At 48.4% G+C, this 13,917-nt stretch overlaps 1 protein-coding gene across 2 annotated transcripts; it reads left to right on the top strand.

Moving 5' to 3' along the window:
* The first annotated feature begins 2,632 nt into the window (after positions 1-2,632).
* Positions 2,633-8,312, top strand: LOC136459690 (uncharacterized). Of its 2 annotated transcripts, none has more exons than XM_066459532.1 (14): positions 2,633-2,792; positions 3,082-3,344; positions 3,432-3,466; positions 3,544-3,622; positions 3,716-3,794; positions 4,452-4,532; positions 4,607-4,737; positions 5,248-5,301; positions 5,804-5,963; positions 6,223-6,442; positions 6,947-7,054; positions 7,180-7,305; positions 7,480-7,531; positions 7,811-8,312. In XM_066459532.1, the coding sequence occupies exons 2-14, from the start codon at positions 3,144-3,146 to the stop codon at positions 7,958-7,960; spliced, it is 1,476 nt and encodes a 491-aa protein (XP_066315629.1). In that variant the 5' UTR covers positions 2,633-2,792; positions 3,082-3,143; the 3' UTR covers positions 7,961-8,312. The 2 variants fall into 2 exon arrangements, with proteins under 2 accessions (XP_066315629.1, XP_066315630.1); XM_066459533.1 differs by having other exon boundaries at positions 2,634-2,792; positions 3,062-3,344.
* The last annotated feature ends 5,605 nt before the right edge of the window (positions 8,313-13,917 follow it).

The raw sequence follows: 13,917 nt of genomic DNA, 5'->3' as shown, positions 1-13,917 counted from the left end.
ACCGGTGTGAGGAATTAGACTGGGAAGCCTTGGACTGGTGATTAAGAAAGGGAGAGGGAGAGCGGTGCACTGCCACCGTCACATCGCGGAAAGCGGCCCCGGCAGAGAAGGCTGCCCACAACCCGACGAGACACGGCAGCACGAGAATATGACCGCTCGAGCGAAGGATAGGCGGCGCGTCGGTTAGCGCTAGACGGAGCCAAAAGGTGTGCCCGCGTGCAGCCACGCGCACGCAGCAGCACGGCGTCGCGATGCAATAACTACGTACGACGTCGAGCTCGGATTCGGTAGGTGGGTTGTGTGGCTGAGGGCGAGCGCTGCAGTAACCAAAACAACAAGAGGACAAGAAGTAGCCCTATAGGTGCGCTTGGACAGCGTCACGTCGGTAGCGTCCCGCGCACGGCGGAGCGCGGCTACGGCCACGCCTGGCCCAGCGAGCAGACGACGCCACTTGGCTGGTCAGTGGGACAGTGGCCACGGCCACATAGTACGCCAACCAACGCGTGGCACAGCGCGTGGTAGCAGCGGCCGACAGCGGTGCAGGTAGCCCGCGATGGCACGATATCGGACGCAATGACCATGTTCCCGGGCCCGAACGGCCAAACCACGTGCGAACCACGAATTTTAAAGCATCAAAACCAACCGCTTAGAGCCCAGTTGAGATTAAAACAAGAATTCAAGATTCTAGTAGCCACTAAGTGCTTCTCGTCCGAGCAACGGGCATGGCCGGAGAGTGAGCATCGAGGGAGATAGAGAGGTGCCAACAGGAGCTCGTCGTGCTGAACACCACTTCGCGAACCAAGCACCGAATCAGGGTTCACAGCCCGTTCTAGTGAAGTTAGGGCAATTTTTTGAGCGGACAACGTGACATCCAACACAATTTCGACCCATGCCATGCTTAAGCACTCACTTTGATACAATCAACAATACCAAAACATGCAACATGTGTTTAAACATTTTAGCTAGAATTTAAATGTCAAGATAGCATTGTCTTACTATTTTTTCATATTGGTTGAAGTTAAGGATTTCAATTGAGGCTAAGTACTCATTAACTCTTTTATCGTAATTTTTAATAGATTTAAACCTGGTTAACTTCAACCAGCATATACTTCATGCAATAGTCCATACCTTATACTAACCCATAGGAGCAAAATATTTAAACACTATTTAACTATTTTGCTCAATATAATTCGCCAAAAATGGTATTTTAACAATAGTTCAAGTGTTTGCCGACTTAACGAAAATAGCTTATCTTAACGTTAAATTTGATTTTTTGAGCTCCCAAAACACTAGTTAACAACATCTATTTTCCAAAAGTTAAAATCACATTTTCATCTGCTAAACTTGTACTTCAATTTTTATTTAAGTACTAAATACAAGTTATGTTTGATCCTTGTTCCTGGAAATTGTTTTTCGCCTCACGTGCGTTATAAATTTTTAAAACCCAGAAACTTGTTAGGCTAATCCTTCTCGAACCTAAATTTCAGTGCTAAACAAGCTCGTAAAGTGGGGGGCTGGAGTGGGCGAGAGGCGAGCTGTGCCGGTAGAGAGGTCCTACTGAAATCAGTGGCTCTGACAGTTCCTACCTATCCAATGAGCTGCTTCCTAATCCCGAAAGACACCTGTCGGAAAATGAAAACGGTGATCTCAAACTACTGGTGGGGCAGCTCGGCTGATAGCAGACATATGCATTGGCAGCGTTGGGAACGTCTAACGAGACCCATGGTGGAGGGAGGTATGGGTTTCCAAGATCTCAGGTTGTTTAACCTTGCTATGCTGGGGAAGCAGGGATGGAGATTAATTGAGAATCCAGACTCTCTCCGTGTGAAGGTTCTGAAAGGACGTTATTTTCATGATGCGGATTTCTTAACAACAACCCGGAAGAAACACGCTAGCCACACTTAGCGTGCAATTCTGGAGGGGAGGGAGGTCTTGAAGAAATGTTTGCTGCGGAGAATTGGAGATGGCAGCACAACAATTTGGTGGGACCGATGGCTACCAAACCACTTTGGCGGACGACCGATCGCCGTGCCGGATAATCCACAGGTCCGCATGGTTTCCGATCTGATAACGCCGAGTAAGGTTTGGAATGAGAGTCTGATCAGACAAATCTTTGTCGATGTCAAACTGATGTAGTCGAACATGTGCCGATTCTCCTAATCAGTCCGAGTTGAAGCACTTCCCTGCCATCCAAAATTGATCGCCAGATTTTAGAGGGAGTGGAGCCAAGATTAGCCTCTACAAGATCACCTTGTGGAAAATAAACCGCCATTAAAATCTGGACGCTCAAAGATGCCGGTTCTTCGAGGATCCGCCAGACCTGCTTTGCAAGCACAACAAGATTGAATAGCTCTATATCTTAAAAGCATATTCCCTCAAAAAACTTTGACATAATCATATCATCCCATACCACCCAGCATATCTTCCTCTTTCCCTCCTTACTCCCCTTCCCCACCAGAATTGCCTCCGAAGGCCACAGCTGAAAAAAAAAATGGAGCACAACAATCCTAAACAGGCCGTTTGGCACTTCGGCAGGCTTCTGCAGGAGCCCGTTCCAATGTGCCCTGCCAAACTGGGCCTGGCAGGTGGGCCCAGACATTCTTCACTCCTAGAGTACAGACAGCACCGGGCTCCGTTCACCGCCTTGCCTTCTCTTCTCCAGTTCCCCGCGTGCGCGCGCGTGCTCGCTCTCGTGGCGCAACTCGGCGACCGCCGCCGCCGCCGCCGCCGCTCTACGCCAGGTGCCCAGGTCTAGCCTTGTCGGTCCTTTGCCGGCGACGACCACCCACCCGGTATGCGCACTCCTTCTCTCCCCTCTCTGCCGTGCGAACTGAGCACCCGAACCCTAACTTAATCTATTTGGGTATTTGTATTGGGGTCTGATCTAATTACAAGTTTATATATGTATTACGTCTACTAACTTATAATTTTTTGCGAAAGTCATTGGGTGTACATGTGTACGCCAATGTTCTTTACTTGGTCCGCCCGCGACGATATCTGTATTTGATTTTAGGGCAAAAAAAACTGTATTTTTAACCTAATTATTTGCTGATGTTGCTAGGTGACTGCCTTGTGTTGCAGATTGTGAGATCAGACGCCAGAAGTTCAGCTAGGAGTGCATCTTGTTTACCTGTTGCTTAATCATGGACAACACTCAGAATCAACCACTACCACCTGGTGTTGGAACATGGCCGCAGGCACCTCCCAGTCACCAGCCACAATGCCATGCTGATCTGCAGTCTTATCATCCACTTGATGCTAGACCTGACAATGCTAGTGCCAATAGTAGTGGTAGTGCAGCAAACATTGAGTCAGCTGTCCAAGAGGCTGTTCTTCACGCGCAGGTATTCATATATCCCCCAGATTATGTTCTCAGAGTTGCAGTTATGCTTCTGTTTAATTGATCTCTGGTAGTTGTTTATGATAACTAGGACATTGAGACCCAGCAAGTAATACAGAATCAAAGGTGTGTTTTGTCCCATTTCATTCTGTACTAGTTATTAGCAGCTGCTTGATGTTGCTGTTGCATATTTTTTCAATCAGATATGCAAACACAACAAGTGAATCTACAACATATGGGGAAGACTTACTTTCGAACCGCCGTGACCCTAGTGCATTGAAGGTGATTGATCTTGATCGCGAGTCTTTTTTCTTCTTTATGTGTTTTTCTGTATGTATTTCATTAGTTTAATCATTTTTTGTCTTGGTTTTTTAGGAGCACTTATTAAAGATGACAGCTGATCATCGTGCAGAGATGGCAAGCAAACGGGGGAAGCCACTTCATCCAAACAATGGTCATTGTCTTTCCATGATAATGCTGTATTTACCTATTTTTAATTAGTTCCTCCATTTTCAGTTGTCCACTTGTAGAGTGTATAAGTGTTAGAGGAGTCAAGGTCCTATTGGGCCTTAGCCCATTAGGGTTAATTAGCCCCTTGCTTAGGGGCCAAGTCAGACCTCTCTATATAATGAGAGGAGATGTATCAATCTATAAGGAAGGAAGAGATCAGAAGGAAATCCCTTCTCTCTTGCCGGCCGTGGGCGAAGCCCCGCGGCCGGCCTCCCCCAGCGCCCCTAGCCCTAGCCACCGCCACCAACAAGTGAACAGTACCCGTGGGTACTGTAGCTCTGCGGGTACTGTAGCTCGCACGTCGCCGCCACTTTCCTCAGCTCGCCCTCTCATCTCCATCCCAACTGGCCACATAACAATAAGCAACTATGATGATCTTCATTTTGCATCTGTACTGAGCATTAGTCATGGAGATTGGTAATTCGGTCTCACGACTTATGTATATTTCTGCTAACTGTAGTAATTTTAGTTATCATTTAATTTAATATATTTTTTCTGTTACACAGTCTGTAGCTATGAAGTTGTTGTTTACTTGCTAGTTTTCTTCAAGTACATAACGGGGTATCTCTTTCCCGAACCTGATGATTGAACATGCTTACAGGCAACTGTGAAATTGGCAATGGCTATGGTGTACCAGGAGGCGGTGCTTACTATGCTGCAAACTTGCCAAGTGCTCAAATGAGTATGTCACATCTCTAAATTACTTGCTGCTTCCAGTATTATACATAAGGGCTAACTATTTGCCTTTTTCTTCAGATAAACCTAGAGATGAAACTGATAAAGCAAAATGTGCAAACGATCTCCCTGATTTTTTGAAGCAGAGGTTAAGGGCAAGGGGAATTCTCAAAGATGAGACAGCAAATAAGAACAACACGGGTACACACACTGTAAGTTGCTAATTTCTTTGGAAACTAAAGTGGGAAGGTGGAAACTAAGTACTGGTAGTTGGGATAACGTTGATCTAGTGCCAGCACAATCTTATTATTCAGCAGTAGGCAAGTATCATTACCCCGCAGTTGTGTCTGAGTGCCTGAGTCAGGTCTTTGGTCTTAGTCCGCAGGTGTAGTCTTCTTTGTTTGTTCTCTGGCTCTGTTCTTTACAAACTTCTGCATTTATCCTTGGTTCGAAAAGGAAAAAATGCCACATGGGCATGGAAAAAGATATTATCTAGCATATGAACTAATGAAAACTGTATGGTTGATTAAAAGTGGACTTACCTACATAAATCCAAAAGAACAGTGGGAAATTTGATGATACTGAAAAACGTTAGAAAAGATGCCTTTTGTCTTTATCATTAGCTTGCACACATGACAAATTTGATGTGCAATTGATATTTTTATCTAGCACATTTTTTGTGTTAATTGATATGTCATTCGTTTTGTGCCACTGAATTACAGGTGGATTCTCAAGAAAGCCAGAACAAATCTGCTCAAAAGTTTCCTCCTGGTTGGGTGAGTTTGTGCCCAAGTACTTTCTTTTTTGGTTATTTTTCTGCTTTGTCATGTGGTTATCAGTTGAAATGTTTAGCCAATAGCCATTATATGTTTTCTTGGCCAGTTCACAGTGCACCAGTACAAGGGGTACCATCAACTGATAACAATTTTCTATTTGTTTTCACTGTGGTTTATAGGATAAGAGGATAATAATTACTACCTTTGTCCAATCATAGGATGAATGCAGCCATCCTTTTTTTATGGATTTGACCATGAATATATACTGAGATAATTAGATCTGCCACATTGCAATGATATTAATAGATTTGTTACAAAAATTACTTCCACTTCATTATCTTTCAGTAATTTTGTGAACATATAATTGGAAAAAGTATTGTTCAGGGTGTGTGTGTGCTGGAGATTGTTTTCATGTCCAAAAGGATAGGTAACAGAGAAGGGAGGTAGTATAGATGCACAAGAGCTGGCTATTCTGCACTAAGGCTGGCTTGTTTGGATTCAGGTTGAAGCAAAGGACCCGACAACTGGTGCACCTTACTTCTACAATCAAAGCACCGGAGTGAGTCAATGGGATCGCCCTGTCAATGTTTTGAATACCATGCAACATCAAGTTCCTCCATCCTTGCCAGAGAACTGGGAGGAGGCAATTGACAAATCAACAGGTAGAAGAGCAAAAAATTCTAATTTATCTCAGACTTGGCTCATATACATTAGCCCTGAACTCCAGATGCAAGACCAGAAACTGGCCAGACATTAAGCTATAAATAGGAAGCTGAGTTGGACAAGCCATCCTTTAGAACATTTAATAAAATTACATGAGACCTTTTCATGACCTTTGTTACGTTTTTTAATTGCTTGCTGATAGTGTGCGTGTGTGGCATTACCATCCTCAGTCTAATGTGTCATGTGCATTAATATTAGGCCACAAATACTATTATAACACGAAGACACAGACAACACGGTGGGAACCTCCTACTTCTGTGAACACCAGTGTTACACCTCCAGCTTCCACCAACACTGCAGTTGAGCCAGTCGCTCAAACTGCAGATATTTGGAACTCTCAAATGCAGAGATGTTTGGGCTGTGGCGGATGGGGAGTTGGTCTTGTCCAACCCTGGGGATACTGCAATCACTGCACAAGGTAATCTGTTTAATCTCACCCATTTAAGTTGATCAAATGTTTTATTGTGAAGCTTGATCTATATATTAATTTTATGCGTACTCACATAAAATGGGGTCGAAGGCATTGACCCTCGACTCGGGAACGACGTCCCTGACCTGGGTACATGGGGTCAAACAAGCAGGGTCATCTTCGACCCCACCATGTAAAAACCTCTCCAAGTAGCGTACCATGTTTCGTGACTCCGTTGGCCCGGGAACTTTGTGACTATGATTTTATCTATCTCGAATCTCGTATAGATGACATGATATTGTTATATAAGTATACTTTGAATGGATCTCTGTGATCTAACCCACATTCATGATTTTGTCATTGACCTATGTGCTGCCAATATAGCACCAGATCTAATCTTGCATGTTTTGTCTTTATTATGTTATGATTTATGAACCATTGGTAACACCAAATCCAAATGAACAAACATTGAGAAACATAGCTAAACTGTTTGCTGGTAAATACTCATGGCAGGGTTCAAAATCTTCCTTTTCAACAGTATCCATCTTATGCAAATAATACAATGCACGCCAGTGGTAACAATGCTCCCAAAACTCAGGGGAATGTTTCAGCTAAGGACAGGTATAATAATACAAGCATTTTGGTTTGCTCCATGGCTGTGCTTCTTCCATGTGCTCTATGCACTACTTTATGTCTGGCCTCAGCTACTTAAGCAGAAAAGTGTCATTTGTTTCCTTTACATGCAGATCAAGCTCAAAACCACCCTTAGGGAAAACAAACAGAAAAGATCACCGCAAAAGAAATCGCCCCGAGGACGATGAGCTTGACCCAATGGACCCGAGTTCTTACTCAGATGCTCCACGTGGTGGCTGGTACATGACATCTCTCTTCCTTCTCAATGATTATCCAGTTGACTTTTGCAAGCTTTCATGGTGTTTGCTGTTAATGTATTCTTATTTTAGCTTTGTGCAACCAAGAAAGAATGTATATGCATAATAAATTATGTGTGCCCCTGTATTAATGGTGCGGCACTCTTGTTTTTGCAGGGTTGTTGGTTTGAAGGGTGTTCAACCACGAGCAGCAGATACTACTGCAGCTGTATGTTCTTTGATTTGCAAGATTTATTTTGTGTTCTCCTAGCCTGTAGTGGATATTAATAACATTAAGAACTTTGTATCCTGTCATGAAGTTGTGTTTTCTCTTTGTAATTCATATGGATATGTTATAGGGGGACTCAGGATTATGTGGAGGTCACTTGGCCACTAATAATGGGATTTCTATACAAACATGAAATGTAGTATTATTCATCCAGACACCAAATTCTGATTGTTTTATACTCGGAATAATGAGGCCTCATTTTTAATGTTTTAATTTCAGGGACCTTTGTTCCAACAAAGACCATATCCCTCACCGGGTGCTGTGTTGAGAAAAAATGCAGAGGTAGCAACCCATGGCAAGAAACGTGGTGGTATGGCTCCGATAACAAAAAGAGGAGATGGCAGCGACGGACTTGGGGAGGCAGATTAGTCTTTTGGTGAACTGAAATGTTGTGCAATCAGAATATCCTCGGTGGTTTTGTTTCAGGAGCTGCTAAACTATCATTGCACTCCTGAAGAAAATCGGAAAAATGTTTGGCTGCCAGATTTGAAACGAGGAAACTCACTACAGTTAACGAGGTTTTGTAGCTAGATTAAAGCTATCGTGTACTCGCTGGGCCTAGAGGCTAGAGTGATGTGTCTGCAGCTTGCTGCTGACACATTTACTGAGCTCGGCGCGATTTGCTGATGACATTCACTGTGCCCTTGGTGTAAATTTTATATTAACCTGTAATTTGTAATTGGAAAGAGTGATTTCAATGTAAAGAATTAACTTTTGTGTAGTGATGAATCATTCTAGCGATGCACGTAGCCAGAAAAACATTGAGCATGTTGACGAAACATCTCGGTGGGCTCATTGTCTCAATGAAACGCTACTACTCTCTTTGTTCCAAATCAGACTGTAGTCAGTTTTAGATTTGTTCTAAGTTAAGCCTTATAAATTTATTAATCAAGTTTATAAAAAATGTATAAACATTTATACCATCTATAACATATATTTTGACCGTGTATATATTTGATATTGTAGATATTAATATACTTTTCTATAAACTTGATTAAGGTTAGATAAGTTTGATTTATGATAATGCTAACATGACTTACAATTTAGAAGAGAGAGAGGTTCACCTCAGTCAATTGACTTGCAGTGAAGTAGCTTGGGGACTTTGGAAGCAAGAAAGACATTATTACATGCTTGACTATGGTTGTATTCTTCATAGCCGTTGTCTCAGTTAACATGATAACAACCTTTTGAGCATGCAAAAATCCCCAGCCCCAGCTTAAAGTGTTCGTCAATAGCAAGGTGTTTAGGATAACTTTTTTTTTAATCTTGAGACATACCAGCTCAATATTTTAGAGACTCCACATTTGCATACATACTGGTAAGCATTTGCGTCTGCACTTCTATTCACAAAGGGTGAAATGTAACAAAAAGAAACTAGTTTAATCGAAACCACTCCAAGAAAAGTAATACTTGTTACCACCAAAAAAAAACTTGGGAGTAATAAAACAATATACTATTGTAGATTCCACTCTAAGAAAAACAATACATTATTGCCACCAATGAAAAAAAAACTTGATGGGGTAATAAAACAATCTACTGTTGGAGAACCTGATGTCACAATATTTGAAAAAATATGTTGCAATTAGCACAAAGGAAAAACTTGTTGGAACAATAAAACAATCTATTCTTGGAGAATATGATGTCTCAGCATTTGGAAAAAAAAATGTAATGCAAATTTAGGATAAAACCTACCTTCGTCAATCTCTTGATCTACCGTCTCAGTCTCAGTTCTTCAGATGTGCTCAAAAGGATAGTGTCGGTGTTTTGGGTCCGACGGGTCCTCAACCGACTAGTGAAAGTGTACTGCGTGCCCCTAATCCCGGATGGTGATGCAAAGAGACACAAGGTTTATACTGGTTCAGACAATAGGTGCCCTATGTCCAGTCTGAGAGAGCGATCTTGTATTCCTTGCACCGAGGTGCTTGTAGTAGGGGATTACAAGCTGGGCGAGAGAGGGAGCTAGTCCCAGGTCTCTGCGTAGAGTGGCATGGGTTGCTTGAGATGTTGATCTCTTGCAGTGAGGGAGCGTGTGTGTTACAGAGTGTTGTGCGTTGCTTGCCCGTGTGAGTCCCTTTCAGAAGCGGCCCTGGTTACTCCCTTTTATAGTCGAAGGGATGCACAAGGGCGGTACATGTATTTGCTACGTGGCGTTTTGTGAGCAGAGGCGATATGTCCGAGCCCTGCAGTTCTTCACTGTGGCGGCATGGTCGGTGGAGCGGCCTTGTCCTCGGTGCACTGGAGCGACGTGTCGGTCACGCCTGATCCTGAGCGACGTGGGAGCTCCTGTGGTGGCATGCACGCCTTCTTCTGTTGGAGGCGTGCCGGTCACTGTATGTTTGACCGGCGCGGAGGGCCGAGGCTGGGTAGATGCGACGGCGCGGGTGCACTGATTCCGAGGCTACAGGAGCTTGGCCCTGTGCACGACATGGGAGCTCCTGCAGCCTGACGTAGGGCATGGCGCGTACTGCGGACGACGTGCCGGTCCCAAAGTGCTGACAACGTAGAGAGCCGAGGCCCAGTCGGTGCAGAGGGCGAACCATTGTGGGGGGCTCGGCGGGTGCGGGTCCCGAGGCTACAGGAGCCCGGAAGCGGATAGCCGAGGCTCGGAGGGTGCAGTTGGTCTTGTACGTCGATTCCGAGGCTACAGGGACCCAGACTTGACTTTTCACGCCGCGTTATCCTTGGAGCAGGGGTTAGGCAGCACAGTGCAGCACGGGCGTCAGCCGTGGGCACAGTGCCGAGCACAGCGGTCGGTAACCCCTGCCCCGTCCTGTCCCGGATGGCATGGCGTCGATGTGAATCCTGTCTCGTCGGCTGCTCCACTGTATCATGCCGTCGTTCGGCTAACGTCGCGGGAGTGGTTGGACGTGTTAGTTGGATGTGACATCCCGTCAGAGAAGTCGGTCAAGGCGGCGGTGACGGGGTTGATGCCGAGCCGGCCTCGAGCGAGTCGGTAACTGGGTGCTCGTCCGAGGCCTCGTGGTGCGGGGCCTCGGGCGAGTCGGAGAATCGATACCTCGTCCGAGGCCTTACGCGCGGGGCCTCGGGCGAGTCGGAGAATTGGTACCTCGTCCGAGGCCTTGTGACACGGGGCCTCGAGCGAGTCGGAGAATCGGTACCTCGTCCGAGGCCTTGTGGCGCGGGGCCTCGGGCGAATTGGAGAATCGGTACCTCGTTCGAGGCCTTGTGGCGCGGGGCCTCGGGCGAGTCAGAGAATTGGTACCTCGTTCGAGGTCTTGCGCGCGGGGCCTCGGACGAGGCGGAGAATTGGTACCTCGTACGAGGCCTTGCGCGTGGGGCCTCAGGCGAGTCGGAGAATCGGTACCTCGTCCAAGGCCTTGCGCGTGGGGCCTCGGGTGAGGCGGAGAATCGGTACCTCATCCAAGGCCTTGTGCGCGGGGCCTCGGGTGAGGCGGAGAATCAGTACCTCGTCCGAGGCCTCGTTGTTTCGTTCTGGGCCAAGCCCGCTTCGGGTGAGCCCGGATATTGTTCGAGGTGGGCCGGGTGGTCCAGCCGAGCCTCGGATAAGGTGGGGGGGTTTGCCGGTGGTCGTCTCTTGGCTTCGATTTTTACAAGGTCTAAGTGATTTTTTGGTTCTTGCTTAGGGGACCCCTTTCTATGGTACTCGACAGTAGCCCCCGACCCTCAGGGAGAGTGTGAGCGCTCTTCCTGAGGTTTTGATGAGACTTGGCTCGTGGCAGCTCCTGTCGGGATGGTGTTTCATACTCGAGGCTTTGGTGGGTGCGCGCGAGCGCACCCACCGGGTGTAGCCCCTGAGGCCCTGGAGGAGTGGATTTATTCCTCTAGGGGCTTTTTCATGTTGAGTGAGGGGTTTTATCACGTTTGCCGAGCCCCCGAGTGTGAGTTCGGGTCGCTGGGCCTCGGCTTGGTTGCAGGAAGAGCCCCCGAGCCTCTGCTCGGAGCAAGAGGGTGATCAGGAGTTTCCCTATCTTTTTTTGTGCGGCCCTCGCGCATCCTTTTTGTTCGGAAGGAGGGGTTTTATCGCGTTTACCGAGCCCCCGAGTGCGAGTTCGGGTCGCTGGGTCTCGACTTGGTTGCAGGAAGAGCCCCCAAGCCTCTGCTCGGAGCAAGAGGGCGATCAGGAGTTTCCCTATCTTTTTTGTGTGGCCCTCGCGCATCCTTTTCGTTCAGAAGGAGGGGTGGAGTATGCCAGGCTACCCTCGGTGGGTGAGCACTAACACCTCCGATGAGCTGTTATCGGGTAAGTCCGAGTGGAGGCCCGTGCCCTATTCGATAGGGTTGGCTAGTGGTTCAGAGACGCACTCCAAAAGTACCAGAGGGCTTCTCTAGTGGGTCCCAGGGCCGTTTGATTGGCCCTAGGGGCTCGGTGCCTCTCTACGGTGGGATCCCATTCAGAGACCTCCCTGCCGGTCTCGGACACGACTTAGGGCATCCCAAGTAATTGCTTGCTTGGGCCTCGGCCATGTATGGGCTCGCTCATAGTCATTCCTAACTCTGTTTGTCCTGGGGCGGCTATCGAGACTCTCGGGGGCCTAGCCTTCGAACCCCTAGACCGTAACGGGCTCGGTGCCTAGTTCCTTAGTCTGAAAGGAATTGGGTGGGGGATATTCCCTTCCCATCGGCTGACGACGGTAGGTGCGCCTTTTGAGGCGGTTCCTCGGGGAGACGGAACGGCGCCTGCCGTTCTGTGGTCGAATGCGACGTGACGTCTGCGGATGGGACGTTACTATGTGTGCGCGGTTAATAAGAATAAGGTGGACGCGTGGGTGGTTTGGTCAGATCCGGATTAACTACGCTAGATCTGAGGGAAACTTCCCCGGTTTTGTCGCCCATCCATTTTGCCCTCTTCCTTCCCTCATAAATACATGACGAGCCGCGCACACCCCTCCTTACCTTGCCTATGTTCGCCCTTTCTACCCTCGAGCGGTTGCTAAGAACAGAGGAAGAGAGCACCGGGGAGAAGAAGGGAGAAGGGGGAGAAAAGGAGAGAGAGAGAGAGAGAGAGAGAGAGATAGCGAGAGCATGCCTTATCGCCGTAGCCACATTCTCCACCGCACCCATGGCCGGCGGCGCTGTTGTCCTCCAGGCAGATCCTTGGGGTTCGTCTAACGTGTCTATGGCGACGTTGCAGTCACTCGTCGACGACGGTCTCCTCTGCCCGGTCACCGACCCCAACAGACCAGAGTGGATTGCTCCGGGGGGGAGCCGGAGCCGAGGCCACGTGATGGCTACATTGTGAGCTTCATGGCCTTCCACGAGCGCGGCCTCGGCTTGTCGGCAGAACGGTTTATGCGGGCGCTCCCGCATTACTACGGCGTGGAGCTCCACAACTTCAATCCCAATCTCTATCGCGTAGGCGGCCATCTTTGTCACCGTCTGCGAGGGGTACCTGGGCATCGCCCCCCACTAGGAGCTGTGGCTCAACTTCTTTCGGGCGGGGCTCAACACCAAGCCGGCGGGCACGACGGGCACGCGGAAGGCGTTGAGGGCCGGTGGCTGCACTCTCCAAGTGCGCCAGGACCGGCAGCCCTTCTACATCCTGGCCCAGCTCTCGTCGTCCAATCACCGCTGGTACAACAGCTGGTTCTACCTCTGCAATGATGACGGTGGGCTTCCCCCTATACCAGGTGGGTTGTGGAGAGCCAGCCGGAGAGGTGGAGGTACGACGTCCCGTTGGCTGATCAGCCCAAGCTACAGCCGCTCCTAAAGGCGCTGGAGAGGCTGCGCAGCCACAGCCTTACGACGGTCATGGTCGTGGTGGCCTTCCACCGCCGGAGGGTGCTGCCGCTAATGGCTCGGTAGCAACGCCTATCCGAGATGAACCGGATGAGCCGATCGACGGCATCCGGTTGTCCGCCGTCGCCCTTTCCGACGAGGAGATTCTGCGTCGGGTGAGAGAGACGGTGGAGGGGCGGCAGAGGAGCAGTGATCTGACCCCGTTCCCAATACGCCCGTCGCGGGGGTACATCTCTCTGGTGAGTCACACGTCGCTGTGGCCCTCGAGGCCTCCTTGCTCCTTATGTTTTTAATTTGTTCCCTTATTTGTGTTTGTCGTTCCTACAGGGGATGAGGGATGTGCGAGCCTCCCTGCCACCCGTTTCCGAGGACGCAGAGTGACGAGCGGAGAACAGGGCGCGTGCCAAGGCGTACAAGGAGTGAAAGGACGCCGAGGAGGCAAGGCGCAAGAGGAAGAGCCTCGAGCGCGATGAACTAGAGAAACGTCGCCGACAACAGAGGCACGACAGTCTCCCGGAGGAGCCATCTTCGTCATCGTCATCGATGGATTTTTTGAGCGACGACGACGAGAGCGAGGCGGGGTGGGGTCCCCTGGACCACCTCCCTGA

Source organism: Miscanthus floridulus, chromosome 6, assembly GCF_019320115.1.
Source record: "Miscanthus floridulus cultivar M001 chromosome 6, ASM1932011v1, whole genome shotgun sequence".
NCBI lineage: Eukaryota > Viridiplantae > Streptophyta > Magnoliopsida > Poales > Poaceae > Miscanthus > Miscanthus floridulus.
The sequence above is the reverse complement of the archived record's forward strand: the minus strand, read 5'-3'. Positions and strand labels throughout refer to the sequence as shown.